We start from the raw sequence: 26433 nt of genomic DNA on the forward strand, positions 1-26433 counted from the left end.
AATATGACTAAACATGTACATACTGACAGAGCTGGCTGTCTTTATTGACTCTGTGCAGAGCGCTGTGTGACCAATCGAAATGAGTGGGTTGGTAGTGCTGTGAAACAAAGAGACCTTCTCACTCTCTCTGACTATTTCTCCTTCACACAGAAACACAGAAACACACAAACACCATGATTAAAGGCACTTCCCCAAACACGCATGGACCCCTCCATCTGAGTCTGGGAGATCTGGACTCAAAGCCTCGCCCTGCAGGATCACGCCCGCCCGCCACACCCACCCTCTCCATTTGCACAGACACTGCACCTCGCCGTCCAACTAATCCTCTACGCCACTGTATCGATCTCACAGCGCAGCTTCACTTAACATACATTATTCAGCAGGGGTGCAGATGCAAGCATCCCATCAAACATTTCCCCCAAACAGAAAGTGTGTTCTTGCAACATTTATGCTCAATTACAGAAACTGTAGAGTCGGCAGCAGAGGAGCTGGCCTGCCATTCAGAAAGATCAAGCACCTTGTTAATAGCAGAGCCTGAGGCGGCCCAGTCCGGACAGCACTTAGAGGGTGAGAGAGAAAGGCACAGACACTGCCACTTTGCAATGCCACAAGGTCTCCTGCAGGGGGCGTGAAACTCACATCCAGGAGGGACACATGGGTCATGTGTATGCTGGTTTTAATGGACCATATAATTTCCTCAGTTTGATATTTTTACAAGTGATGTAACACAGCAAAGAATGCACTCCTGCCCAACACAAAGGGGATATTTTACTGCAGTGCATTCTGGGAAATGCACACGTGTAACTGTATATTGCTACCTAATAGAGAAGCCAGACGAACTAGCTGGAATACACACATAAACAAAAAGAGATGGACACATGCCTACCTTCTCTGTGACAGCCCGGGCACACTCTATAAGCTCCCTCTTGGTGAAGCTGTCAGTAGGGGTGACTTGTAGGGCACCGGCCTTCTGGACCAGGAAGATACAGCCATGACCCAGCTCCTGGACCCTTGTCTTTATCTGAAACCCAATCTGGAAACACAAAGACTCGCTTGTGGGTTCCATTTGACTCAGCACTTTATGTCCATATCTTAAATCTGTTTCCATAGCTTCCCACAACCCACACCCACAGAAGCTGCCCTTCCAACATGAATGTTACTTAGCAGTGAGCTCAAAGCATGGAAAAATAACAGACCAAAATCCATGTAAGGCACTGAGGTCAACTGGTCTTTTATTTCCAGTTTGTTTCCAGTGCTACTTCATTAGCGGGCTATGAAACTCAGCAACAGTGTTTTAGGCTCGGAGGCATACAAGTTCCATAGAGGTTAAATATAGGCCTATTAAACTGAAGCATAAACAATATAGGCTGAGGGTAATATGTCTAATACACTGCCTCGTAATGCCCTTTTTTCCAGAAACAACAAAAAACTACCCATCAGAACCTAAGGCAGGACAGTAGATGTGGGTTAGTCTGAAATGCTCTTTTGGTCCATCTTGATGCTACCCAACTAAATTTATATTTCAAATTGCACTCTATCAGCCAATGAATGAAGACACCTCTGTTTATAGCAAAGACAGTTGCAAAGCAGATATCTGTACTGTATCTGACATAAGCAGATAGCCTTATCAAGAATAACTAGCATATGTTACATTCATACATATATTGCTGGATGTTTGCTGGATATTTATGACTTTCTTCTTTCTTAAATCCTTTCTTGCGCAAGCAAACAACAGAAGTGCTGTCCCCAGGATGCAACCATGCAACCAGGCTGCAACCTGGCTGCAGCAACACTCCACTGACCTCATGCTATGTGGTGGATGTGCCTCTAAGGGATGAGTTAGCCACTGTCTCACCTCCTCTGGTTCTGCAGTTGCAGCTGCCAGACGACCTTGGAGGGCAAGCTGGCCATAGTCTGTGGTCACCTGGGAGGCCAGACCCCCCAGCTCTTCTGGACTGGTCACTGACTTTGTCATCTGGGGAAAAAAGCACTTGCCATTACTGCAACCGTATTACTGGCCATTACTATAACAATATGACTAGCTTTTACTGCAACATTATTACTGGTCATTACCACAACACTGTCACAGCAGGGGAAAAAATACTGACAATATATAACACTTTCTAAAATACTACCACTATAAAACACAGTATGGATCACATTTTACTTTAATAATTATAAGACAATAAATATGATAAAACAGACAGATGTTTTGGAAAAACTACCAGGAGCATGGTGTCATTGTGTTGATCCAAACAGCTTCCCGGGATATATAATTTTCTGAGAAAACCACTTTTAAAGGGACTTGGTACCAGTCAATTTTCTCCTCACCATTTCCTGGGCGGTGACTGCGATGGCCTTGGAGTACTTCACCATCGTTGTCTGGTAGTCCACGAATGAGCCCTCTGGCTCTGGTGGGGTCCCTTCATCCAGCTGGGGGGTTCAAACACATGCCTGAAATCCTCACTCACCCTCAGATACACGTACAAATACAAAAAGTGCACTGAAAGCATCAATTGCTTCTGCTTCCTCTATCCCAGACAATTGAGGAGAACTTAATTAAATTTAACTGGTTTTATAAAGGAATAACCCATATAAAATATTTAGCCTTCTATTGAGAGAACTCATTTCAGCACTCATCCATCCGCCTGTAAATCTGTTCTTTCAAATTAAATAGAGGATTACAGCATAATTAAAACCAATCTTTACCTTTATTATTCCCCCACTGTTTTAAATCAGATAAACTGCATATGGTTGGAAAAGTAAATAATATAAATTATATACTTGTTTACATTTTTATAATTTATGTTTAATCTTCTTTTTAAAAGCAACCGTGAGAACATTTTATTGCCAATATAGGTTAAAAAAACACTAATGGGCTATTACATACAATAAGGTAAACTAGACAGAAATACCATTTGAGCATGTGGAACAGAGAAGTGGAAACTGGCACTGAGAAGAGGAGGCTTTGGTTTAGTGCTTTGCCTGCTCTCAGATGATATCTGAGCTATACAACATAGCCATAAAAATAATTAAAATGAAATCTGATGTGGTTTATTGATTGTTCTTTAAATTGGTGAGGGTAATTATGGCTATGCACAAACAGAAAAAAAATCTTTCTTCAGCTGCAAAATACAGTGAGATTATGAGAGTGATCAACTGCCTAATTATTCAAACACATTAAGATGCAGAAACCAGATCTTGCATTTATAAATGTATCACTTGAACCACAGAGAGACATAGACTAGAACCTAAGGAGTGTATGGAGAGTTGATGACTGAGTGCCTTTCCCAAAAGCAACAAGCTCTCTGAGACACCAGTGACTGACAGCTGTCAGAGCTGCGTCACAGTTGGGAGACCTCCTGTTCACCTTGCTGTTGAGTGACACTTCAAGGCTTAGCCGTCACAGCAGCGGGGTGGTTTATACAGGTGGATAATCATGAATCAGTTCAGGTGAGAAGTCTTTCTGAAGGGTGCCAGAGTAGAGACACTCCTAGGAATCCATTCTGTGACCTCTCGGGAACCTCCTATTAATCTCACTGTTGTGTGGCACTTCAAGGCAACGCCTCCATCGGTATGGCAACAGGACCAACCAATGAGCTTTCTTGCGGCTTCTGTGAAGCACTCTGGTCTTCACGCACCTCCAAAGACAGCTCTCCTCTACTGTGCAACCCGCAGTGAACTGAGCGCGCTCGGAAGAGTGGCATTATCCAACTACAGACTCACCCTGCCCATGGCCTCGGCGATGGAGTCCACCATGCCGCCCACCATCCCCACCTCGCTGGCCGCCTCGTTCAGAGTGACCATGATGTCGTCCACCGCCTCCTTCATCAGCTGGGCCGCCTCAGCGATGGCATCATGTGTGTGTGCCGCCTGGGCCAAGAGACCAATTACTGAGTAGCTGAGCCCTTACATTTATGGACATCTAAATATCTTAGAGTCACCTGCAGTTCATAAATATACCTGAACCCTTACACTTACTGAGAACCAAACACCTTACAGAGTCACCTGAGGTACAGTACGAATTCAAAGTCGTGTTCAGACTATGCTTGTATAGCTGTAATATACATTTACATTATATACATAATTCATGTAGATTTTATACAGACAGGGAGATGGCCACACATATAGACATATATGTCATTTTCAAAAGCTGTGTGTGCTGGAAAACATTGTCCTGGCACAGATCACGAGAGGGCCACGGCATGTGGAAAACAGTGTAGGTTAAGACCCCTTACACAATCACAGTGTTAGAGCAGCAGAGTAACAGAGGAGTATGGGACGGCAGGATACCTTGGGGTTGCCCCCTCCCTCTTTCGCAGCATACAGCATCTGCAGGGCAGACTCAGCCAGTGTCTTGGTCTGGTCCAGAACCGTCATCTGCTGCTGGTGGTCCAGGAGCTTGGAGGCCACTCCCACAGAAGCCACGATGAGGGGCTCGAAGTAGCTGGCCAGCTGAGTTACCTGGGGGTCAGTGTGCCAAATGCCATTAAACAACCTCAAATGGCACCCAGGAGGAGTGTTTGGTTGGATGTGCCGAGTGTGAGACATCAGCCTGGTGAGGGCTACTTCCTGAACTCCAACCAAACACTTTCCCTGGGGTTCATTTTCAAACACTGCTGGACTATTTTTTATTTCAAGTTGCTATTAAATATACAAGCACATGTTAAACGACAACCATACAATTAACAGCTGGACATCGACTGTATGGTGATTTTTTTTTTATCTGTCTGAGCTTTCAGTGAATATGGGTTGATTGAGCTGTTAACAAAGAGATATTTTGTTTCAGGAACAGTGCCCACAGAGTCCCTTTACAGTCACATGAAGCGGGAGCCTCTGGTGTGCGTACCTTGTGTCCCAGCTGAGCTGCCTCTCCCCTCGCTGCTGTAGAGATGGGGTCAATGAGGTGGCCAATCTCCTGCACTGCTGAGGTCAGCTGGTCTTGCAGAGCCTAAAGGGATTGGTCAAGTTTAGGACTGACAGATTGTACCCACTGAACAGAACTACCCACTTTATTGCCTAAGGATTAAAACACCCCTGTTACGTGTTTATGTGTTAAATGTTGTAACTGACACATTAAAGCCACGCTACTGTAGTTTACACATTAAATATCCACTCTGTTGTAGTTTAGACATTATATACCCACTTACACTAATGTAGTGTATGCATTAAATCACACAATATACTGTAGTTTGCACATTAAATACCCAATATATTGTAGTTTATAGATTCCAGAATAGTTTACACATTAAACATCCTGCTCCAATGCAGTTTACATACAGTCCCCAGTCCAAATACCCTTTCTACCGATGATCAGGATCACGAAAGGAAAGACTGACATCTCCAGTATCTGACACAAATTCACTGAAGCAGAATCTCCTCTCGAGTGACAGATAACGTGCAAACGCTGCAATCCCAAAATGTCAGCTTTTATGCGGCGGACGAAAATGAGTTTGCTCTCACTGTCAGACACATTCAAACATAAAGGGTTTGCTCGTGATGAAAGCAGACTGTCAGAGCAGATTCTCACCAAAGCACACTGTCTTTCAGCCTTAGGTCCTGCGGGCACTGCCAGTGTACTGGCTTGTGCTCCAGCATAGCTCTCAGTTAATTAGGTTTGATTGAGCTCTTAATTGAACACTGATCTGACTTCACTTGACAGTCGTGTGCTGTCAGTCTTTAGTCAAAGAAACATTTCAGCAGTCAGAAGGGTCTTTGTGCTCAGAGATGAAATAAAATCTACATCTTCTTTATATTATTTATATTTATATTATTTAGGGCACAGTTTACCTGTGCCCTAAACTAAAACGATCTGTTTAATGGCCATGATCAATTCATTAAATAATTAATCTTCACTGACAGATACACCAGGTTTGTTTAAAGGGAGATGTTTAACAGGAATGTTTTTAAAAAAAAAACACCTCACCTTGTATCTTTTTATTAGTACAGACACACCTCCATCACCACATTACCTAAACAAAAGACTTAGCAAGACTGAGCTGTTACATGCAGGTCAGTATTGAACAGACAGCTCAGTCAAACCTAATCAATTAGAAGCAGGAAGAACAAAAAGCAGTGCACGACATGTTCTGCTGGGACGAAGTCTGAGAGGCAATGACCCACAGAACAAAGCATCCTGTCTTTTAGGCAGACATGGGGACAGGAGCATCGCTACCACATGCTGGCAATCAGTTACCTGTAAAGACTTGCTCTTCATGGCAAAACACTGATTGGTTAAAAACAATGACTGATAACACACCCATTTTAGGGTTTGTGAGGCCTCTATCTGCCCTAATGACTCACAGATGACTGTACGGACCAGAGCACTGGAAGGCCATTACAGGGTCATTACAGTTTGTTACCTCCAGGGAGATGTCGTCCCGCGTGGGCAGGCTCTGACCGACTGCAGCTAGAGACGCCTGCTCGATGTCCCGGATACATTTGTTAATGTTGTCGATGGAGTAGTCACATTCTCTCTGTCCTGGGGCTTTGTCCCTGAGAGGACAGAGACAGCCAGTGACGTTGTGTCCTGACGATGGCAGGGCATGTGACTTTTGGATGTCCTTCCTCACTCACTTTCCTTTGCATCAGGAACTGCATCATTTGCAGTGGCTTGGTCTCTATCACATCAAGGTTTTCTGCTTTGTCATAATGAAGATACTGCATTCAAATGTAAGTCTGATCTGCCTGACTGTCTGACTGTACAGCTTAATTAAAAGGGGTTCAGAAACAATTTAAGCTCAAGGTCACATAAGACACGTAGGAGTCGGAAACCTGAATGAACTTAATTTAATCTTACCCTGTAGGTTACACCTTCCCACATCAGATGGTTATTTAGACCAGTTGGCTGGAGTTTATGCAAACTTCTAACCACTGCTCATGAGTGATGATGTGTATCCAGCAGGGGGTGCTGTGCTCACCGGATGGCAGTGATCAGGCTCTTGATGGAGTCAGACACGGTGCGGGAGTGGCCAGCCAGGATAGACCAGGTTGGCGGATCCTTGGGGTTTATGACCAATGAGCGGGCGGTCTTGAGGAGCTGGGTGGAGCTTTCCAGCATTGAGCGTGCCGACCGTAGGATGGGCTCCTGAGCAGCTGAGCCCTACACACACACACACACACACATACACACACACACACACACACACACGTGTGCAGAAACACACATACATACACAAACACAAAGACACAATAGCAGTGAAACCGGCAACCTCAAACAAAACACTGACCTCTGGCCAGGAGTCTTCTGCTCATGTGCCATATATTGTATGAGCCGCTGAGTAGAACTATATTAAGCTGGTGTGTAATTGCCTGAAAACATGTACTCCTAAAACACATGAACAAGAGTATGGCCACAAAGACACCGGGAATTCATTAAAAACAGATGAACTAAAATCTAGCTTCAATTGACGACAGCTTCCAGATTTATGATAGGATCCACAGCCTCTTATGACTGTGATGTTAACATTAATACGACAGATCTGAAAAGGGGCTACAAAAATTGATAGAAATAGGAAAGTACGTTTCACGGCAATATAAGAGTTACAAGCCACATGAAACACACTCCCACGCTTTCTTTTAAAGCCTGAGTACCAAACTGATTTACTGTGGGTTCAGCTTGAGCTGCTCAATTTCAAAGGCTACAATTCAAAGGCTACGAACAAGAAACCAATTTATTGAAAGAAAAATCAGCAGCAGTTGCTCGGGGTTAAATATTTTATCGAGAGAAACAAAATGGAAGAAAACCAAACAGTCCTGTTAACTGATCCTGAAAACAAATAGCTACACAATGAAAGCAAATGCTCACGGTGTGATAATAAGCAGCTACTTTTGAAATGGCGGACACACACACACAGACACACACAGACACACACACAGACACACACACACACACAGACACACACACAGACACACACACACACAGACACACACACACACAGACACACACACTTAGAGTACCTCATTGCTAATCTGCGCAGGAATGCTGGCGAACTCTGGGTTGGAGGCAAAGGCCGTCAGGTTCTCCACAGCCTCAATGAGCGGCGCCGTGGCAACGCGGCACTTGTCCCGGTTCTCCTCTGAGAAATCCCCGTCCAGAGCCTGGAGAAGGAACACACGCACAAGTACATTCACACATATGCACACACACACATCCACACACATACAAACGTACACACGTATACACATGAATTTTTTTTATTGGCGCTATGAATTCCAGCACAATTTCTTACTGGAGCACACTGCTGCTGACAAAGCAGTTTCTGATTGCAGAAGTTGCACTTGCAGAAGCCACATATATTTCGAATGCTAGGGATGAAACAGCTGTTCCAACTGGAGCACTGAAGCTGCAATCTCACCTTTATGGTTTTGACGAGGTTGGCCGTGCTGTTGGCAACCTCTTTAGCCGACTGGACAAAGTGTCTCTTGGCCACGGGGTTGGCGGTTTTGGAGGAAGCCAGGCGGCAGGCGTTGCACAAGGCGGATGTGTGCTTGGCTACTATGGTGGCTGCAGACAGCACCTGCCAAGCGCAGAAACACAGCAAGACCCAGTAAAGCAGCAGCACCACTAGGGCCTCATCCCCACAGGCATTAAGCAAGACCTGACCATGACTTAGGGCTCCTGGAGTGTCCGGACATGTGTGTGTGTGACAGGTGACCGTGTGTATTTGGACAGAACACTGAGCAACTGAAGCATGAGGTTAACGAAAGTACACCTGAATCAGTTCAGCATGATAACTGATCACATTTTGTTATTTAATACAGAGCTAAGATGGAACAAACCCCAGAAACATCTCTGGTGCTACAAGGTTCACTGTGCCTAGGTTAGGACGATGGACATTTGAGTCACTTAAGGGTTAAAAAGGCCGTCGCAGAGCTCCAAGGCGAAGCATTTAGATTACCCATCACACCTACACGTAGCAGCGCTTGGACTTACCTGGGAGGGGCTGCTGGCTGGGTCCACCAGGTTCTGACAGGCCATCTGAATGGCCTGATTGGCCCGGGCAAACTGAATGGGGTCCACTAGGCCCTGGTGACCCGCCTGGCTGTTGGGGTCAGACACGCCCACCAGGTAAGAGGCCTGAACGCAGGAGTAGGCAAGAGAAGGGATGAGTGACAGACCTCAGCATCAGGGGTTTACTCCCACACAATCAGAGCCAATGTGCAGCTCTGGCAAAGTGAACAACACAGCCATAGTATCTGCTGTCCCTGAAGCACTGAAGGATTACTGGTGTTTTTTCCCCCTATCATTTTTTCAGCTCATATGAAAGCACCTATGTCTAGTACAGGCACAGGGAAACTGGGAAGGAGCTAGAACAGACAGTCCATCCTTTTAGGGCCTACACCAGGTCAAATCCTCACCTGTCCAGCTGCCTCTGTCAGCCCACACAGGGCTTTGGAAGCCACGCCCACGCACTCCCCGAACGCGGGCACGTCTCCGGTCTTGCAGTTCTGAGAGATCCCAGCCATAGACTCTCCCAGCACCTGAGGAAAGGGAAGAAAGGAAAGATTATCATTATTATTCATTTATTTGGCGGACGTTCCGATCCAGAGCAACTTACAAGGCCGTTATGGTGGGATACACATAGGGCATTTAATAAAAGCTAGGAGAACAAGGACAAAGGTACAGAATAGCAAGTAGCACATCAGTGATAAAGCTTCAAGATGAAAGACCGTGCTCAGATAAGCATACACCCAATCTGATACATGCATATACACACTGCTTCCAATGACCTTAAAAGAAATATTTCCTCTCATTGCACAGAGTGTGCCCAAAAGAGAAGACTGAGAATCAGCCTTTTGAGCAACTGTTGGGCATACATTATCTTAGACTACATTAGCCACAGGCACAACATTTAAGACTGATCCACCATCTATGGATTATGATTGCAATCAATCCATAATCTATCAATTACATAGATCAATTACATCAGTAAAGCTGCCTGTGAATTTGCTGCATCTGGCTATTGACCGTATCAAGTCCTAAGTGTACCTTTGAGTTCTCCATCACACTCTCGATGCAGTCGAAGTAAGACAGGTCGCTGACCGGCTCGCTGGGGTTGTCCAGCAGTCCTTTCACTGCCTGTGGGCAGAGAGAGAAAGCAGGGACAGATCTGGGGTCAGGGGGTCAAATCAGCCATGTTTGCAGCAGGAAGATGATTACTATACATGGTATCCAGACATTGAGTGTACATTCTGTTTTTACTGTTTATAACATGCACTTCTATGCTCATTTTCAAGAGCGCCTAGGCGCCAAAATGTGAAATGCAATGTGAAGAACACAGGTGTTCACACTACGCTCCCATTCAATATCAGAAAACGTGAACGTGTACGTGTCACTGACTGCGGCACCATCTCTTGTCCCCGTAACCTAGGAGACCCTGCAGCATTGGAGGGAGAATGCGCTCGTGACCCCAGAACTGAGGACACCAGCGGCAGAGCGCAGTGCTTGGCGGGGGTCCAAGCCTCCAAGGAGGGGGGGAGGTGATGTTGTCTTTTTCCGAAAAATGGCATTTCATATCTCTGTCCCATCTGGGACCTCCGGGGCGAGAGGCGCTCTTTGGAGGGGAACTCTGCCAGCACGCACCACTGGTGTTATTTCATGCAGGGAGACCGGGGGAGCAGGGGGAGGGGTGTAACGAACAGGGAGATAATTTTCCACAGAGTCAGAGTGCTGTCCATGTATCACCAGAGTGTAAACAGAGCCTGTTTATCTGCTCACTGAGGAATACAGAGCCCAAGAGACTATCCACAAAAGGGAGAGTATGGGGCTCATCCAAGACAACTCCAAACAACAGCGTATTCAAACCCCGCCAAGTCGCATGAAGGAAGAAGCGTTTCCACAGTACAAAAATAATTTATGTTGTGTTTTGGATTCTGTGATTTAGTGACTGATGTATGGTAGTATATTTGGCAGCCATTGCCTAGTCAGGTTGCACAAGTTCACTTGCGGTAGGGCTTGAACAGTGTTACACTCACAATCACTGGTCTGGGAGGGTTAGCCAGGTCTGACACTGCTGCTCATTCAACTTGAATGAATAAACTTATGTTCTATTGTGCTGGAAGTCCCTCTGGGTAAGTGTCTGCTAAATGAATGTAATGTATTGCAGTATTAAATACATTTGCAAACAAAGACGAAAAAAATCAATTGCTTGCTAATTCAAAACGATTCAATTTATGCAATCTGATGTATTACAACTGTAATTCAACTTTCTTCAACATTTTTCCCCAACATGTAACTTCATTCTCCATTTTGTATCCTTAGCATCCACTAAGTGATGTGACAGCAGTGCTTAATGTTGATATTGATGATGACAGTGCATGCGGGTGCACATGGTACCTCCAGCTCCCGTAGAGCATTATCACACTCCTTCTGCCCCGGTGCCTGCTGGGTACACAGTGTGATTAGCTGGTTAATGCTCTCCGTCACCGCTCTGAAACAGAAAGGCAGCAGCATAAGAATCATTCACAGATTTCACAAACACAAGGCCATGACTTCACCCAGTCCCACTGACGTCCCACAAACACAGAGTATGACTCCACCCCCTTCCTGCCAAGCATCCAATAAACAAAAGACACACCTCAATCCCCTACCGTGATTACACAGCATCCCACAAACACAGGGTACGGCTCCAGCCCCTCGCATTATGCATCCAATAAACACACAGTATCTCTCCTCCCCCTCCTGCCAAGTGTCCAATAAAGAGAGGACATGCCTCCATTCTGTCCTACAATGCTTCCCACAAACACAGGCGTTGTTAGTGTGAGGCTTGGAGGACCCTGCAGCCTCAGCTCTCTCTCTCTCTCTCTGTCATTCCCAGTGCAGCAGGAAATTAGTGCACACCTCACAAAGTGCTCCCCACTAGAGGGTATTTCTCCGCACTTGCCAGCAGGTGGCATTATTAATAGTAATTAATTAGTTATTTTCATCCAAACTACAACCAGGACAGCTTGTTTACTTCATTTTATCACTTTATACAGCTGCATATTAACTGCAGTGATCCAGGTCAAGCACCTTGCTCAAGTACACCAGCAGGGCAACACCTGGGAACCGAACTTGCTTTGGGCTCTAAGCCAGGTTCCTGAAGCATGCTGCTATCCAAAAGAAATGTGAGGAATGTGAGCACACCACATGGAAGGCCTTTTCCTTTCTGCATGGGTGCATTTGATTGCTTTGGCTGGAAGGAGGTGCAGGATCAGAGGACTGGGGTCCACACAGTAAATAAGTGTTAGTGGTGCTTTACACGTAAAAATGAGGCCCAGATTCCATCAACATTTACTCCCCACTTTGACAGCCAGGTAAATGCAATGTGTTACACCAAACTGTGTGAAGGTAAAAAGAAACAGCTGCATTTAATAGTGAGTCAAACCTAAGAATAAATGTTGACTTAGTCTAGTCCCAGTGCTTATTCTCTCTGCTTCACATAATGCATCAGTACATTGGCAGTACAGGAGCCCCAAAGGGCCAAAAGGGTTGTGAGTTCAGCAGCAGCTCACCTGGCTGCAGCAGACAGGAGGTTCTTCGCATTGGCTGCCCCAGGGTCCACAGACAGGGATTTGGCAGCCAGGAGCAGCTTGCTGGAAGCCATAGAGATGTTCTTCAGATTTCCAATGACCTGGATCTGGTCCTCCTTGCTCTGGGAAAGCAAAGTGTAGTCAGGGGTCACAAATATACACAAAACTCCCATCTGCACAACAAATACACACACACACACACACACCCTACTCTCCTCGACCCCACCTACACAACAAATACTGACACAGCCCCTTACACTAACAAACTGCACCCTCTGAGAAAAAGCCTTCTAGATGTTCAGGTTTGGGCCTAGCCCACCTGGCTCTTATTTATAAAGGAACCAGAACCTCCACATGGTGAACATTTGTGAATGTAAAACAGAAAGGGCCTTGTTGGCATACCCCAAGAATGCCAACAAATCACTTTCTCTGGGGGTTCATTTTTCAATACCTATTGACTTTTTACAAACACACAGATACAGACACAGACACACGTTATGTGATAATAGTGAGGAAAACCACAATTTTGGGTCAGTCAGCTACTCTGGACCCAGGTGACTCTGATGCGTGCACGTCTGTCACACCTGCTTTGATGCCAGCATGGCTCACCTGTCAGCGATTTGGTAATAAGTGTCACACCACAGTAATTTCCTTCCCTGTCAGTGGATCTGGATTACTGTGCAGTACAAACGAAGCAGTACTTCAGTGACCCTCATGACTGTGTGTCTCTATCAGTTAAAGCTCTCAGGGAGAAGTGTGTGTCAAGATAAATTAGAGGAGAGACTCAATTCTTGTCTGCAGCTCGAAGTCTCAAACTGCTCGAGTGCCTGACACTATGTGACCATAGCTTGTCCTGTTCTCTTTCTCAGAGAAAGCTTCACATCCTCACACAGTACACAGGCAAACTCCTCCATCCACTTCAAGCCACAGTCTGATGTTCCATCAAATTTGACAGAGATATTGTGGGTAAGAAGGAAAGTTACCAATTGCCCCAATCTGAGGGACAGCGAGTGACAGACACAAAACCCATTCATATTCCCTGGTTATTTTAATGCAGTTTTTTAATCATTCACCTGTTTTTCATTAATTCAGCATATCCTTTGGAAACAGGAGTACAAACACGACATGCAAATAAAGCCAGTTAAACTTAAACTGTGGCAGTGACAGAGAAAGAGCAAAAGAGAGGGACAGAGACGTGTGTGCGTGCGTCTGTGTAGGGAGGGTCTCGAACCCTGCAGGACAGGAGGAACGCACACACCTGAGTGTGGCCCGCCATCTCGATGCCGGCGTCCAGGAACTCATCAAAATCCTCGCTGAACTTCCCAGAGGCCACTGCGAGCTGGCTGCTGGTACCTCGGGACGCATGCACCACCTCCCCGGCCGAGTGGTTGAGATCGGCGGCCGTCTGGTTCAGGTCGCTCTGGGCCTCCTGGAAGGACTTGGAGCAGGGAGGGAGCTGGGGGAGGAAGAGGGGGAGTGACACCATCACATCATCAACACCTTACATACTGTGTGCATTATGTGGCTTTATGAGCAGCACTGTTGTGGCAGCATATTAGAAACTGGAGGCTTGGATGTTCAAATCCTGTACAATGCACAGCTGTTCTTTGCTCCTACAAGGCTGTGAACCTAAGTTTTTTTTTTTTAGTAAACATCCAGTGGTCCAACAGATCATGCCAAAAATTTAGGCTATGCAGGTAATATTGGAAAATGGCATGTGCCATTGTTCCAAATCAATAAACAATGTATTCAGTTCATAACCTAGATTAAGCAATGGCTTGTGCAGGTGCTATTAATAAAGGATCTGCTACACAGGGGCTGTAAACAGGTGACGTAGTTCTTGTGTGGTGAGATGAGACGAGTCAGAACTTCTAAACCATCCTCCACAGTATTTACCAGCTACTCTCATGTTCTGTGGAAGCGAGGAGCAATGCTCCAACCATGACAATGCAGGCAACCACGGTAGGTAGAGGACAGCTCACCGTATCGACCAGGAGCTTCTTGCTGGCCTCTCCGATGCTCTTGAGGGCCATGTCCACATCCTTCTGCCCAGGCAGGCAATTCACACAGTTGTTCAAGGAGTGCGAAACAGCTTTGGCCACCTGTCAAAGCAGAAGGCAAGGTGAGCTACAGGCGAGCGGAGGCCGCCGTCACTCCTCCCCGGACACAACTCGAATTTAAAATGCAAAAACGCCGTAATTGACGTTCCCAATTTACACTTCTGTCACAAACATATGCTGTCCAATGTGCTGATTTCCCACAAGGACCCTGCGGGAAGACAGGAGCTGCGCTGTCAATAACAAAACGCTGAGGAGCAGTACAGATTTGATCCACTTAGCAGAAATAATCGTTACAGAAGCAGGGTAGGCTTTACAGGGGTTTTCTCTTCTTCCCTTCCCTGCATGTGGCCAGGTGGTCAAAGTCTTACCATTCACACTGTGGACGGGGGGGGATCAAAGGTTAATGTGAGGTTTTTAATTAAATATGCAATATTAATATATACTCCCCCCCCTTCTCATGTTATTCCTCTGGCCATTTACCCTTTGCCACAAGCTGACTGCGAAAGTTAAGAAGCATCTGTGCGCACAAATATGAAAAAACAATGATTGAATCTATCATGATGTGCTCAGACACAAACATAAGCCTTTCAAAAAGGTTCAAAGGCTCTGTGAGGTGAATTAAATCCCCAGCTCCGCTCCACCACACCTGTGCTAGTCTCTGCTGTCTCTCCGCGTCGCCAGGGGCAACCAAAGCCTGCTTGGCCTCGTGGATCAGCATGGCGGAGCCCTCCATGACGTCGCGGGCGGAGTCCAACATGGCCGCCGCTGACTGGGGGTCAGTGGTGGAGGCGGCCACGCCTCGTGCGGCTTGGGCCAGGGTCTTCAGGGCCTGGGCTGTCTCCCTGGCAGCCACGCCTGGGTGGGTGTTTAATAAAAACATGTACTTTACCAACATGAAACTAATGAATAAAGCATGAACGCAGAGCATAAAACAAGAGAAAACACTGGATAAGTAATGCTGTTTCTGTTGCTCCGCTGTGGTACCCTTGAGCTATGAACTTAACCTGAACTGATTCAGTGCAAAATCTCTGTTGAACAAGCTGATAATCTTCAAATATGTGTAAATCTGGTGAGGAAACAGATCCTAGAATAAATCATGAGGTGAACACTAGAAAATATCCATGCTCTTCCAAGGCAGTCTAACCCAATTCGCTGGGGATTTGTCCTGCAGATAATGTCTTTTTTCTGCCTAAATACACAGAGGCTCAATTCACTTCATCCGCTAACATTAAGCCTGACAATGTGGGAGGAGCAGGAAGAGGGGAAAGGAGGCATATTTTAGCAAACCTGTCCCAAATGAGTGATCATCAACACAAGACTGCACACAGGAATAAGCAGGCCAGCAGAGGAGAGTCCGCCGTTCAGATGCACGAAACAGTAAAAATGAGGCACGGTCAACCGCAGAGTTTGGCCTTTGCTTATCCTACACTGAGCTGGGAGCGGATCCAGCAAATTGCATCAAATTGCATTATCCATCCAAGTAGACAGGACTGCTGATGCATGGCTAAATCTACTGAAAGTAAGATTAATGATGGAAAAAGTTGCACCCCAAGGCTGTGGAGCAGGAGTCCCGTCTCAAACACAGACTGAGCTCACTCTGCTCCCCCACAGTTACACACACGGATTTAAACATCTCACAGAATTAGCTAATCGGGGCCCACTTCGGTGACTGAAATTGCAAAGCTACGCAGCAACCATCACTGAGCTGTCATTTTACTTTGATAGATGAGCTTAATACAACCGGCGATATCTTTGTCACCAGTGGACCAATGAATCAATAGTCATACAGTCGGCTTCTGGCGGTCTGGAGTAATTGACCAATATCGTCCCCCCAGAGAGACAGTGGGATTTCCTCATTGCCACTGGAAGACAGCAGAGTAATGTGAGTATGACCAACTCTGAGCCTCTCTGACTCCACTTACTACATTCTGTCAGTCAACCACTGGGGTGTGCGGACAACCACGGGTGGCATTGTGTTATGTCTTGCTCAGCAGTGAGCGATGAGTCATAAAGCTCCACGAGCCCACGCTGAAACATGGGCAACCCACCCAAACTGAGGGCTGAAGAAACAGACCTGGCGGTGTGAGAGAGCCTGTGTGGTACAGACCTGTGCTGGCCTACACTGTGCAGCATCCTGTGTAATGTCCTTGTTTAAACTACAGTGTATGTGCAAATAGTGTGTAGGGCCCCTCACAGTGAAGTACCCATGCAGTGCCATACCTGTGTAGTGCTCATTGCCCTGTGCAGCACAGGTGAGGAGCTGGGCCATGGAGGAGCCTACAGCCTTGGAGGTGCTCCCCAGGTCTTGAGCACACTTCTCCAGCTGCAAATCAAACACAGTAGCACAATATTAACCCAAAGCCAATACTGCTGCCTTCTGCCAAGCAATCAATAATAATTACCTCTATAAATGATACATCAAACATAACCCACTCAAAGCGCAGGCAAATGGGGCAATAAAGATTTACTGTAAACCATTTTCTTGTCAATAATACTTTTTTAATGTCCTTTTATTGAGTCTTACAATGAAAATATTACAGAAAGATCAGGATGTCAGAATAATTATTGTTCCAAAGTACTACTCCATAGTCCAGCTGAAAGCTGTAAAGCCTCACTGACCGATTCTCCAGGGAGAGGTTTAAGTTGTCCATCGACAGCAGCCATCTTGGCATCTTGGAGTTCATTCTTCAGTGTTTTCACTGCAGTGAGGGCGGAGTCTATTTCCATTGGCCCACACACTTCATTGGCCTAGACAACACAAAAGTCATGATGCATTGGCCCATCTCTCTTATCACAGTATCACTTGCTGGTTCTCTGAGATGGGGGACTGGGTGTACAATAGCATCTGTGGTGAAATGATGACAATGAGGCCATAGGTCCTTGTCTTTCAATGCTAAACAGTTTCACTGATGCCTATAATTAAACAGAAGCGTACATGTGCGCGCACGCACCCACACACACTCACTCGTACATTCACACAGATTTACAATTATAAGGTGCAGCTTCATAAGGCGCGGGTGCTTGCATGCAGAGAACCCCAATATGTTAAAGACTGTATGAATCAGGCTACTATCAGGTCAGCCCTTGGACCCTGATCCCTGACCCCTGAGGCGGTGTGGATACCTTCTGGGCAGCCGTTCGCAGCTCAGCCAGGCTGGTGGCCAGGTTCTTTGCGCACTGGCCGAGCTGCATGGCAGCGGCCTGGTCTGACACCGTGGGGACAGCAGATTTTGCAGTCGTCACCATTTTACTGCCAGGCTTAGGAGGGATTAAACAAAGAAGACATACAGGAAATACATCCATCTTATGGGAAATACATGAATGTCACAGGAAGCACATTAATTTTCCATATGAGAAACACCTTGAAATTAATGACCAGCTCTTCAATGTAATTAACTAGCAGATTGAGAAATATATCAGTGTGTCTTCACAATGTGAAGTGTTTGTACACGCACTGTTTGAAAAGGTACATTTTCATGAATTTGAAATGAAGCATGAACATGGTAATTTTCTACCATTTCAAAGCTGCTGTTAGATTGATGTGGGTTTGAACGTCCCTGCGAAGGAGGACAGAGGCAGTACCTGGAGGAAGCTCTGGCTGGCAATGATGAGGGCGAGCTGGGCACTCAGGTCTTCTGGATGAGCCTGGCTGCCTCGAACCCCCTGCACCAGCTGAGGGATGTGGTCCGCCACCGCCTGCAGACGCACACAAACACACATACGAATACACACACAGGCCCACACAGGCATACACAGGCGCACGCACACACACACAAATGCATTAGATACACATAACTGTCACAAATAAGCACCACCATTTTACCCAAACCTTCAGGTACCCAATAATGCAAAATAAACTAAGAACACGTGCACAAAGCCAAGATGGAGCTCTACGTATGTAAAAATCAAACCCCCTGTTTTTCCACAGAGAACGCAATTAGAAAACAGCCCAAAAGTGGCTGTCAGTAAAACCATGTGACAAAATCTGTGACAAATGACCAGTGCAGCTCTGTAAAATTGGTATCAGTTCAATCGGGGCAGCTTTCAGCGTGACAGACGTGGCCGTACCTTACAGCTCTGCACCAGCTGCTGCTGGGCAGCCGTGCTCTTGTTGGAAGCCGCGGCGTTCTGGGAGGCTGCGATGGTCTGTGTGGCAGCAGCGGCCGCCTGCTTCGCGGCATTCTGCGGTTAAAAGGAGTAAACGAGCACGTCAGCCGCTTCCTGAAACAACCGATTACTCCATAAACACGAACAAGACCTCTGAGGAAAGCCTTTATTGCTGTCATCAACATTACGCCTGTCCTTCGTTCACGGCGGCGGAAAGGGAGGTGGAAAGAAAGAGCAATAAGTAAAAAGAAGGAAAAAATGGGGGGGTGAACCATAAATGTACTGTGTGAAATTATATGACTAACACAATAATTGTAAGATGGTCTCATATGAATGGAACAACTGTGATTAGTGTATTATATTGGCATATACTTCAGCAGATGATGTAACCAAGCATGATGTACAAAGACTAAAATGTATGTATAAAGAAGGGGCTGGGTGACCGCGAGGGGAAATTAAGTGATTGACTGATTTGTAAACCAGTACAATTGTCCTTATTATCATCATCAACTATGAAAAGAATAAAAAAAATTCTGGGAGGAAACAAAGAAGATCCTGTGTGATGGGCTCAGCCCTCTGCGGGATTCCTGAGAACTGCCACGAGGCCCGACGATGGCTCTGGAATCTCCTCGGAAAAATGAACAGGGATGAAAAAGTATTGACGCGCATTCCTCACAAAGTCGTTGAACCCCAAAGGCCTTGTTCTTAGTGGTCTTTGCGGGGGGTGGGCTGGTGGGCCGCGCATTCATTGGGCGAAGCGCATGGTCACCGCTCGGCTCTGCTTTTCAACCGCACTGAACGCAACCATGTCGGAAAGTATGAGCGCAACGCTGGGAAAGTGTGACTTCCCTCCGCCGTTCGTTTTCCACTGGTATCGGATGCCTCCGTACGTGCCTGCAAAGCACCAGTGGAACGGAGGAAAAAGAAGGATTGTCTGATGCTCTGTGGGTGGGTGGCAACACCCTGAGCGACAGAAAGAATTCTGTCCAGTGGAAAGGAACGCAGGCTCTGGCAGTGCTTATATGATAAGGGAATTCACAGCAGCAGGAGAGAGAAAGCATTCAGCGTTCTCCTCTCCACCACAGCAAAAAAAAAAAAAAGACAACATAACCCATAAATATGCTAAATACACTGAATATACTCTCAGACGAGTGCCTTACAGGGCTGGGGGGGGGGGGGAAGACTGCCTAGACCGTGGAGGAGATCCGAGCTGAATAACAAGCAGGACCTCACAGCATCAGCGGTTAGTAAAAATAGGTAAAGTGTCTGAGCGCCTTTCTTCCTGTTGGGCCCTTAATAAAAAAAGGCCCCAGCAGAAAGCCTCCTGTGGTGGAGACCTCCAGCTGGTGGTGGACTCGAGCGAGGACACATTCTCCTCCAGGGCAGCGTGCTGGATGAGCCCTGCTGAGAACCAGGGCAGAGAGCAGCAATTCTGCTAATGAAGACATGCCGACCTGGGAGCTCATACCAGCACCGTGTTACGGCTCTGCACTATTACAATGATTCTGTCTTCTACTGTGGGAAAACACACCACTATTATAATTATCATAATTATTGTTATAATGATTATCTTCATTATGTACTGGTTTTGGCCTTATCTGGGTGACTTACATTTTACAGATATGGAGATCATGTAAAATACCAATAATATAAGTGCACATTTCTTGTCTGTGTATAGGCCATTTACATAACTGAATATTTACGATTGCAGGTTGACTACTTTTGCTCAAGGGTACAATGAAATGGCCTCCCCTAGGAAATTCCACCTGCAACTGTCTTATCAAGCGCAGTTCCACAATAACTCATGGCACCCTGCTTCTGGTCACCCCCCCCCCCCCCCCACCCCCGACAATCTCCTGCTGTTTAGTGAATGCATAAGGTGCACATATGAACTGAATCTAATTTTTTTCCCCATTTTCAATAACAACAAATAGAAATGCCTGGAGGCTGAATATTTCATTCCATCACAATGTATTTCCATCTGCGCTCTAGTGTCAAAACTCCCACAATGCCCTCCCAGCCCAGTGTACCCCTCCCCACACCGCCCCACCCCCCTGTCCCAGCCTCTCCTACCTCCAGCCTGTTGACCAGCTTCTTTTTGATGGCGTTCTGTGCTGCAGCGTTGGTGGCCACGCGCAGCCCCTCAGCTGCTTCCCTCAGCCTCTGTTGCTGGTCCTCGTTCTCCGGGTATGCAGCAGCCCCCTGCGCAGACAGAGACACGCAGACAGTTTTGTCCAGCTGCACAGTTTCCCATGAGGAGCGTCATTCAGCCTGAATGGCGTTGTATAGCCGCAGCACCATCCTGTCGTCTTTTGCAGCTGGTTTTCATTGTTTCATTGTTTTGCTTCCCCATGTGGAATGCCATTACCTTCCACTGTATGCTCACCGGCTGCACAAAGCTGTCTTCACTTTCTCCTCCTACAGAGGATTTTGTTGCCGAGTGAATTGTAGATCCTCCTGAGCTCTTTGCAAGTCACTGTGTTTTACCTGATCCAAGCAAACAATAGCTTCATTCCAACGTTGCCTTTCTTTGGGGTGGAAATAGATCAAGGGGGGCCTGGAATGGATATAGGCTTATCCTGCTGCCATTTACTTAATTAAGAGCCAGCTGGGTAATTCACTGTAGACGAAACCCTGATCTTATCAGCTAAAGAGAGGGAGCACGAAATATGAATCTATTAAACCCACTGCTTCCAGGTTGATGCAAGCGATAAACGAATACTAATGAGAGCATTTAATAGTCTGCCATGTGTCACGTTTGCATATATTTAAAGCACAGCAGAGTAGCAAATGATACACTGCTTCTGCAATGTACCATGGCTTCCACCCTCATAAAAATACCACACCAATCACTGTGGAGCGCCTAAAATTTACTGCCTTTGCCACTGAAAAGATATAAACTGTAAATACCCAAAATTATAGCCCACATAAAGCAGTAGGATTACAGTGACCTCTGTATACAAGCGGAACACTGATGGCGCGTGCCAGAGGAGAAAAACGTGCAGGTGAACATGATGTTGAATCAGTGAGATTTCAATACCAAGGCTGGTTGCTTAACCGTTAATCTAGCGGCTTTTGTTGTTTTAGGGAGCGGCCACGAATCCAAACGGAAGCAGCCTATTCCTCGCTGCATATTGTATTAGTGGAGCATTTTATCACCATTTTTATCAGATTAGGGACAGTAAGCAACAGAACAAATACTAGAAGTAAAGCTGCAATGTAAACCGCCTTGCCCCCTAGCGGATAATGCTGGCAGATAGTCTGTGGAATACTAATCACAAAATTCAAACTAAGAGGATCATTCTTCCCCGGTGAGATTTTCATGGTGACACAGCGCAGCACGAAGGGAAAGAGCCTTCCCAGTGTTCTCACAGGAAATGCATCACACACCATTTAAATACAGTTCCCATGAGAGCATTGCTATTACAATCCCTCAGCACACTGCCTTTGTCTAGTGGATTTGGATTTGGAGGGAACGGCAATGGAGAGGAGCTTGGTTGAAGTGCGGAGCTGAGATGGAGACCTGTGGTTCAATGTAACGACATGGGACTAGACAGCTGAAGAGAAAGCCACAGCCATCGTTTGACAGAGCTCATCAGTCCACAAGCACTCCGTGTTTCCGCATAAAACCCTCGACTGGGATAGAAACCCGTCAAGATGCAGACATGACAGGTCCCTGGCCTGATTGCCTGACGTACAGCAAAACAACGATTCTGACTCTCGGTGCACTGAAAGGCACTGCTGTCAAACGCAGTCACTATTTTTTACAGTCTCAGCATAACCATGGACATTTTAGCCTTCCACACACACACACACACACACACCAACGCTGCACTCTAAATGCAAAGACGAATAAAGCACTGTCTGCATTTTGGCAGTTACCAAGGAAACCACCGGCACAGATTCCCCACCTCCCCTTGATAAAAGCAGCGATATCATGATTAATGTGTCACAGATCAAAAGCATCTAACAAGCCATCAGCTCTTGTTTCACTTGCCAGGATATTTCGCACTGATTATACCCCAGTCATTTACACTTGTCTGCGAGAGCCATGACTATGAATAATCGGTATTCCTCTAATAATAATATTTCTCCTCCAAAGCCCTGAGTGAAGCTACGGCGCTGTTTAAAAGATGAATTCCTGTCTGAATCCTGAAAGCTCATTAAAAACGGTTTTCACCAAACAATATGCTTGAAACTCCAGCTATGCTGTCCTAATCAGAATTCCTCTAATAACAGAGCCCCAAAAACAAATTCAGCACTATTAAATGACTGTGACCAACATCAGAACTATAGCAGTGGCCCTAAAAAGATCATTATTTACTCTTTTTTCGCTTTGCTTGTGACAGACTCGTTCTACAGAGGGAGGTTTGGAGGGTAGCCTGTGGCTCAGCCCAGGTCAAAACGGTCACACTAACACTCTTTTAGCATAAATGGAAAAGCAGAGATTTTCCTCTGCATTAAGTCTCCTGGGATGTGAGCAACAAAGTAGGTCGAAAGGGTGCCCCCTAGGGTCCAGACAGAGCAGCTGCATTCACATGGGACAGCTCAGAAGGATGGTCACACGCTGTACAGGGCATAACAGGGCCCGCTACCCCCGCCGCTTGGCAGTGTGTATCCCTGCAACTCAAAGCAGAATGCCCCTCCCTGCTCCCAGGCCTGGCCTCACTGGCGCATACGCTGAAAAGGTCACCAGAGTGTTCACATGAAAAATGGCCTGACGACAAACACCACATCACACACAATACACACACACGGGTGCACACGCACAGATGAGGACCTAGTGCAAAATATCAGCATCCTAACTCTACTGGGGGCTGGACAACCCTCTCATCACACCCATCATCGCTCCCTCCCCCTGCTGTTCCCCGTCTCTGTACCTTTGCAGCTTCGACCATCCTGGCCGTGGCGTCGGCGAGCAGCTTGGCCGCAGCGAGCAGCTTCTTGGAGTTGTCCACGTCGATTTCCGCCTCGGCGTCGGACCTCATGGCGTTCACCAGGTCCGACGTGGCCTGGGCCAGAACCCGAGCCTGCCGGACCATCTCCCCTGCACAGTCCATGAGAGCAAGACATGAGTCCAACGCAGCCCCCCCCCCCCCCCCCCCAACAGGCTGTTAACAACCGCAGAAACACAGACGATCCGGATCACTAATTACCCATTATCCATTTAACTAGCAAGCACGTTCCCCTTTTTCGACAACGCGTGCTTGGCATCATACTACAGGCATCTGGTGCCAACAATCCTCTGATGTTTCCATCTGCTCACACGTTCACTAGTTCAGACTGAGACTCAGTCTCTCTCCCAGGCTATTTTTATACCTCTGCCTCACCAAGACGCAAATAACAGTGCAGGTGTGAACTGCAGTTTGCGTTTTCTGACAGAAGTACTCACATATTTCGAGTCTAAAGTGAATGCTCACATTTTCTGACAATAGGTTATTCAATGAACCACACACCTACCTACCGCATGACACAATTACACAGACAGACACAGGTTTATGAAAGGAGAGACTGAAATGCTGCCTGTAACCTACTCACTGCCTAAAACAATTACACAAATTTGTGATGGACGTGCTTTCTACAGCCCACAGACTGCCTAAAATGATTACACAGACAGGTTTTTGAAAGCAGTGACAGACATTCTGCATAAAACTGCAACCCTTATGTACCAAAAATATTTTACCAAGTAAACGACAATCAGAGATGTTATTTTCAGATATTGAAAACATGTTATTCCACTTTTACCCTGGTAATTGTCTCAATAATTGGTTCTTAATCATGCTGAGGCAATGAAAAGGTTCATGTCATGTGTTTCCCTTTGAGTTTCAAAGGCAGGGCCGAACCTGATTGGTACCAGATTTCTTGTTCTGCAGTGGTTTTAGATGACATGTTTTCCACTAACCCACCGGGGCCGACTGGACTGGAAATTCCTCAAACTCAAAACAGTATCAAAACAAATGCTTCAGGCTTTCAAAAAAATTCCAAAAATGGAATGCTTGAAGGCCAGTTAATACAAACCTTTCCCCAGCAGTATCTTGGATCTCCTTGAGTCAGAAAAGGAACCAGACTCATTTTGATCGCAGACCATTCCTAAAGTGCTTAAGGCAAACACCTGTGACTCATGCTCGCCACAAGGGTTAGCACTACTTACTCCACACAAAAACAAAAAGTATCCAGTGAATGTAAACTTCCATCTTAATTGAAAGCTCTAAATGGCTTTTAAAAAAAAGAAATCGAAGCAAAAAAAAACAGGAAATTGGCAGACAGGTCCTTATATGACCACTGGCCCTGTTTGTGCACTCCTAAGAGGCACCAAAGTGGATCGGGGTCTAAGACATTATGCAAGTGACAGGTAGAAATTAAACACAGATTTGTAAGTCTGGATCAGTGACATGTTAAACAGGACCATAAAGTGTGAGGTGACCACCCTCCCCCACCCCCCAACCCTGTCTATCTGTCACACTCTCTCCCAGGTGGCCTCACCAGCGTCACCCATGGAGCTGAAGATGCTCTCGGTGACAGTCATGATGGTGTCGGTAGCCTGGTCGTAGCGGCCGATGGGCTCCCCGCGGCTGGCGTAGTGGCGGACGTGCTGCAGCAGGTCACTGAGCGCCTGGCTCACCACGCTGGCCGCTGCGGTCACCTGCTTCAGCAGCTCGTTGTCGTTGGTGGCCGAGTGGCAGGCCTTCACGCACCCCTCCACCGAGCGGTCCACCAGCTTCCCTGCCTCCACCAGCTGCTCCTGGCACACCGGGGAGCTGATGGTGGGGCTCACCACCTACAGGGGAACACATGCTGATCACATCCCACAGTACACTGCAACAGACAAACTGACAACACTACACAATGGACCACACACACTGATCACATCCTGTGATGCACTGCGACACACACCAGACCGTCTGACATCTTTGACTGGGCAAAAGTTTCATGTAAGTTCGGCACTAGAGCCACAACCACAGTTGTAAACTTAACTATTGAAGGCTAAACAGAAAAACGGATCCTAGATCAGCACTTCTGGGCACAATCTGCCTGGAAGGGCACCTCACATCCCACGATGCATTGGGACAAACACAGAAGGGCCTGACTGGTGGCATCTGGCCATGTGGCAGGCTAGTGTGAGGAGCACAGTACCTTGGCACAGGCCACAAGCTGTGAGGTGGAGAGGGCACATTGTGTGGCAGCTGCAATGACTCTGTTCTGCAGCACCGTATCCTCGGCAACCTGTGCCACATTCTTGGCCTTCAGAACCAGCATGGCGGCAGCGTTGGCCACCGCTTTGGCCAGGTTCATGAGGACATCCTGAAACACATTCCAGCACAGAACACCACAAGTCAACACTGGGCCAGGTGCGCAAATGCCCAACCAAACCAAACTAGGACGATATCATGTTCAGTGAGTGTACTTCACAAAAATGTCTGGAGAAAAGTTAGGTTTTAGGTTTAGATTTTTTAGGTTATCTTTATTATCCCCCTAAGGGAAAAAAATGTTTTGCAGCCAGGGTTCACATCTAACAGAATACAAAAGGACAACATCAACTACAACATCAGCACAATAATCATAGTACTGTACATAGTACAGCTAATACAGGGAATGGAAGTTCACACCAAGTTTAAAAAAAAAAAAAATGCCGATGTGCAAATGTACAAATTTGCAATGTACTGGGAAAACTTGTACAAGGGTGCCAGTGTACAAGTTAGTGCAAGGAATGCAAACCATATCAAGCATATCAATAGCACTAGGGATGAATGAG

The 26433-nt window shown here is 46.5% G+C and overlaps 1 protein-coding gene across 2 annotated transcripts in view; it reads right to left on the reverse strand.

The window, feature by feature from the left end:
* Nucleotides 1-26433, reverse strand: part of LOC118787632 (talin-2-like) — a 113544-nt gene that overhangs the window by 16395 nt on the left and 70716 nt on the right. For both annotated transcript variants that reach the window (XM_036543161.1, XM_036543162.1), the window contains exons 19-45: nt 25815-25982; nt 25164-25458; nt 23561-23727; nt 20754-20882; nt 18642-18755; nt 18156-18269; nt 17697-17831; nt 17193-17321; nt 16794-16896; nt 15220-15428; nt 14496-14615; nt 13772-13969; nt 12496-12635; nt 11339-11432; nt 9992-10081; nt 9361-9483; nt 8936-9079; nt 8358-8519; nt 7960-8100; nt 6921-7102; nt 6363-6495; nt 4850-4951; nt 4294-4464; nt 3727-3873; nt 2332-2433; nt 1856-1975; nt 887-1033 (exon numbers count right to left, since the gene is read on the reverse strand). In XM_036543161.1, the coding sequence (XP_036399054.1) occupies nt 887-1033; nt 1856-1975; nt 2332-2433; nt 3727-3873; nt 4294-4464; nt 4850-4951; nt 6363-6495; nt 6921-7102; nt 7960-8100; nt 8358-8519; nt 8936-9079; nt 9361-9483; nt 9992-10081; nt 11339-11432; nt 12496-12635; nt 13772-13969; nt 14496-14615; nt 15220-15428; nt 16794-16896; nt 17193-17321; nt 17697-17831; nt 18156-18269; nt 18642-18755; nt 20754-20882; nt 23561-23727; nt 25164-25458; nt 25815-25982 (3879 nt within the window). The remainder of the gene's footprint in view (nt 1-886; nt 1034-1855; nt 1976-2331; nt 2434-3726; nt 3874-4293; nt 4465-4849; nt 4952-6362; nt 6496-6920; nt 7103-7959; nt 8101-8357; nt 8520-8935; nt 9080-9360; nt 9484-9991; nt 10082-11338; nt 11433-12495; nt 12636-13771; nt 13970-14495; nt 14616-15219; nt 15429-16793; nt 16897-17192; nt 17322-17696; nt 17832-18155; nt 18270-18641; nt 18756-20753; nt 20883-23560; nt 23728-25163; nt 25459-25814; nt 25983-26433) is intronic.

This window comes from Megalops cyprinoides, chromosome 13 (assembly GCF_013368585.1).
Source record: "Megalops cyprinoides isolate fMegCyp1 chromosome 13, fMegCyp1.pri, whole genome shotgun sequence".
Classification (NCBI taxonomy): Eukaryota; Metazoa; Chordata; class Actinopteri; order Elopiformes; family Megalopidae; genus Megalops; species Megalops cyprinoides.